This window comes from Pyrus communis, chromosome 17 (genome assembly GCF_041283825.1).
Source record: "Pyrus communis isolate YQ-2024b chromosome 17, ASM4128382v1, whole genome shotgun sequence".
NCBI lineage: Eukaryota > Viridiplantae > Streptophyta > Magnoliopsida > Rosales > Rosaceae > Pyrus > Pyrus communis.
This window is the reverse complement of record NC_142581.1, coordinates 14470367-14472973: the sequence shown is the minus strand read 5'-3', so window position 1 is coordinate 14472973 and position 2607 is coordinate 14470367. Positions and strand designations below refer to the sequence as shown.

Sequence of the window (2607 nt, the reverse complement as noted above, 5' to 3'; positions counted from 1 at the left end):
GTCATCATGCGATCAGAAATCACAACTAGTACCAAACAAAAATTAATTTCACGATATACGATTAACGACTAAAATGAATTATTTTCTAGATCCCTGCAAAGAGGATCCTCGTCCAACAAAAGGGATTTGGATCTTCACCAAATCCCCTCTCTGGGGATCCTAGGGATCAACAAACACGGACCATTGATCAAAGATCATACGGCCATAATTTTTTTTATTTTATATTTTTTACGTAAAACGATAGTACTTTACTTTTAAAAATATAAAAAATATTTAATTGAGATCGCATGACTTTTGATCAATTATCCGAATTTTTTGATCCCTAGAATTCCTACGGAGGGGATCCGGAAATGCGGAAATGATCCAAATCCCAGCAAAAGCACCCACCAAAAAAGCAAAAGCATTAACAAGCAAAGACCGACCGACCCACCCCCCATAAAAAACCAAAAAAGCCAAGAACTAAAGCCAAGGTGTGAGAAGGAAAGCTCACTTCTCACCTCTCTCCTCCGCCCAATCTCTCATCCGTTTTCTAAACAAAAAGCCCAAAACACTATGGAAGAAGAGAAAAACATGTCGCCACCATTTTGGCTCCAAGCCTCCAATTCTTTCCGGCAGTCCAACCATCGCAGCAGCCGCCTCGGCCGCTTTGCCTCCTCCGTTTTCTTCAGCTCCGGCGCTTTCGTTTTCGCCTTGATCGTCATAGTTCTGGTATTCATTTTCTTCGTAATCCCATCACTCTCGTCCTTCACTTCTCAAATTTTTAGACCCCATTTGGTAAAAAAAAGTTGGGATTCTCTCAACCTCGTCCTCGTACTCTTCGCAATTGTTTGCGGATTTCTCAGCCGAAACAGCTACAACGACAACAATGTTAGCAGTCCCATGTCGTACGATGTTTCTTCTCCGCAGAAATTTGAGAAGTCAAACCCATCAACCCCACGTCAGTGGTACGATCAGTATTCAGATCGGAGTCGGACGGTCGATAATCAGAGCAGTGGTGCTACTAGTACGATGGACAGAGGAGTGAGGACCAGCAGCTCGTACCCGGATCTGCGTCAACAGGAACCTTCATGGAATGTGGTTAGGGACGAACGATGGCGATCCCACGACGATACCCATGTGGCCGACGACACCCATGAGGCCGGTTATCCGATTCCGGGTTCGGATCCGCAGCATCAGCTCCACCGCCCTCACCGGTCATGGCATGAAGAACCGGCAGAGGTTCTAGCACATGAAGAACCGGCAGAGATCCTAGCGCATGAAGAACCGGCAGAGGTTCAAGCACGAGTAGGATGTGTACTACGGACCCAGAATATACCAGTAAACACTTTTGTGATCCCTGCGGAGCAAGTTAGTTCTTCACACGCACAGATTCAGGTTATTCAACCCGATCCTCTTAGTTCTTCACACGCACAGATTCAGGTTATTCAATCCGATCCTCTTAGTTCTTCACACGCACAGATTCTGGTTATTCAATCCAATTCTTTGCCCCCATCGCCGCCGCGGACGCAAACTCCGCCACCTCCGCCGCCGCCGCGCAAGACAAAGAGGACGTACCAAGCTATTGGAGAAAAAGAAAACTCGAATGCTAGTGACAATTTGGAAGTGGAGAATAATTTGCCCCCACCGCCTCCCCAGACCCCGCCTTCTCCGCCGTTACCTCCGCCATCATCGCCGCCGCAGATGTCGAAGGAGGTTGAGAACAAGAAAACGCCAGCTGGGAAACATGCGAAGAAGAAGGGAGTTGCTACCACTAAAGAGTTCTTGATCACGTCATTAAGGAAGAGTAGGAAGAAGCAGAGACAAAAGAGTGTCGAAAATTTCGAGACTCTCCTCGCTTCTGCCTCTTCGGCTCCTTCGTCTGCACTTCCGCCGCCCTCACCGCCGCCTCCTCCCCCACCGCTACCACCACCTTCGGTTTTTCCCAACTTGTTTTCTTCAAAGAAATCCAACAAACCCAAGAAAACTATTCACCCAATTCCACAGCCGCCGTCGCCACCACCGCTGCCACGGATCAATTCCACCGGGAGATTATCCCAAATCAGGCCCACGATGACAACTCAAAAGCCGCTACCTCCAGTTAAGGTGACCAGCTTCATCAACAGAGATGATGAGAATGCGAACAGTGGCGGGGAGTCGCCATCGGTTGGAATACCGCCGCCGCCGCCGCTACCGCCATTTAGTATACCGGTTACGAAATACGCAGAGCATGGGGACTTTGTGAGGATCAAAAGCAACGACAGTTCACTCAGCGGCTCACCTGATTTGGACGACAGTGATCAGGATTCAGTTCCATCACCGACCACGGGTAGTAAAACTCCATCGGAGAGCGGAGAGTCGCCGACAAAAGCTATGTTCTGTCCGAGCCCGGATGTGAACACCAAAGCTGACACCTTCATTGCAAGGTTCAGAGCTAGTTTGAAGTTGGAGAAGATGAACTCTGCGAGGGGAAGGTCCAATCTAGGCCCACATTCCAGTGAAGAAGATGTCACGGATATCTAAACTAGTTACTTATTGCTGTGTGGGAAAGTTAAAACTCATTGTGTAATTAATTGCTATGTAGAAAAGTTGAAATAAAAAACAGTGCGTGATTTGTCGAATGTACTTAAA

The 2607-nt window shown here is 47.8% G+C and overlaps 1 protein-coding gene across 1 annotated transcript; it reads left to right on the top strand.

The window, feature by feature from the left end:
- The first annotated feature begins 416 nt into the window (after positions 1–416).
- LOC137709025 (uncharacterized) lies at positions 417–2607 on the top strand. Its single transcript, XM_068448172.2, has one exon. The coding sequence runs from the start codon at positions 553–555 to the stop codon at positions 2497–2499; it is 1947 nt and encodes a 648-aa protein (XP_068304273.2). The 5' UTR covers positions 417–552; the 3' UTR covers positions 2500–2607.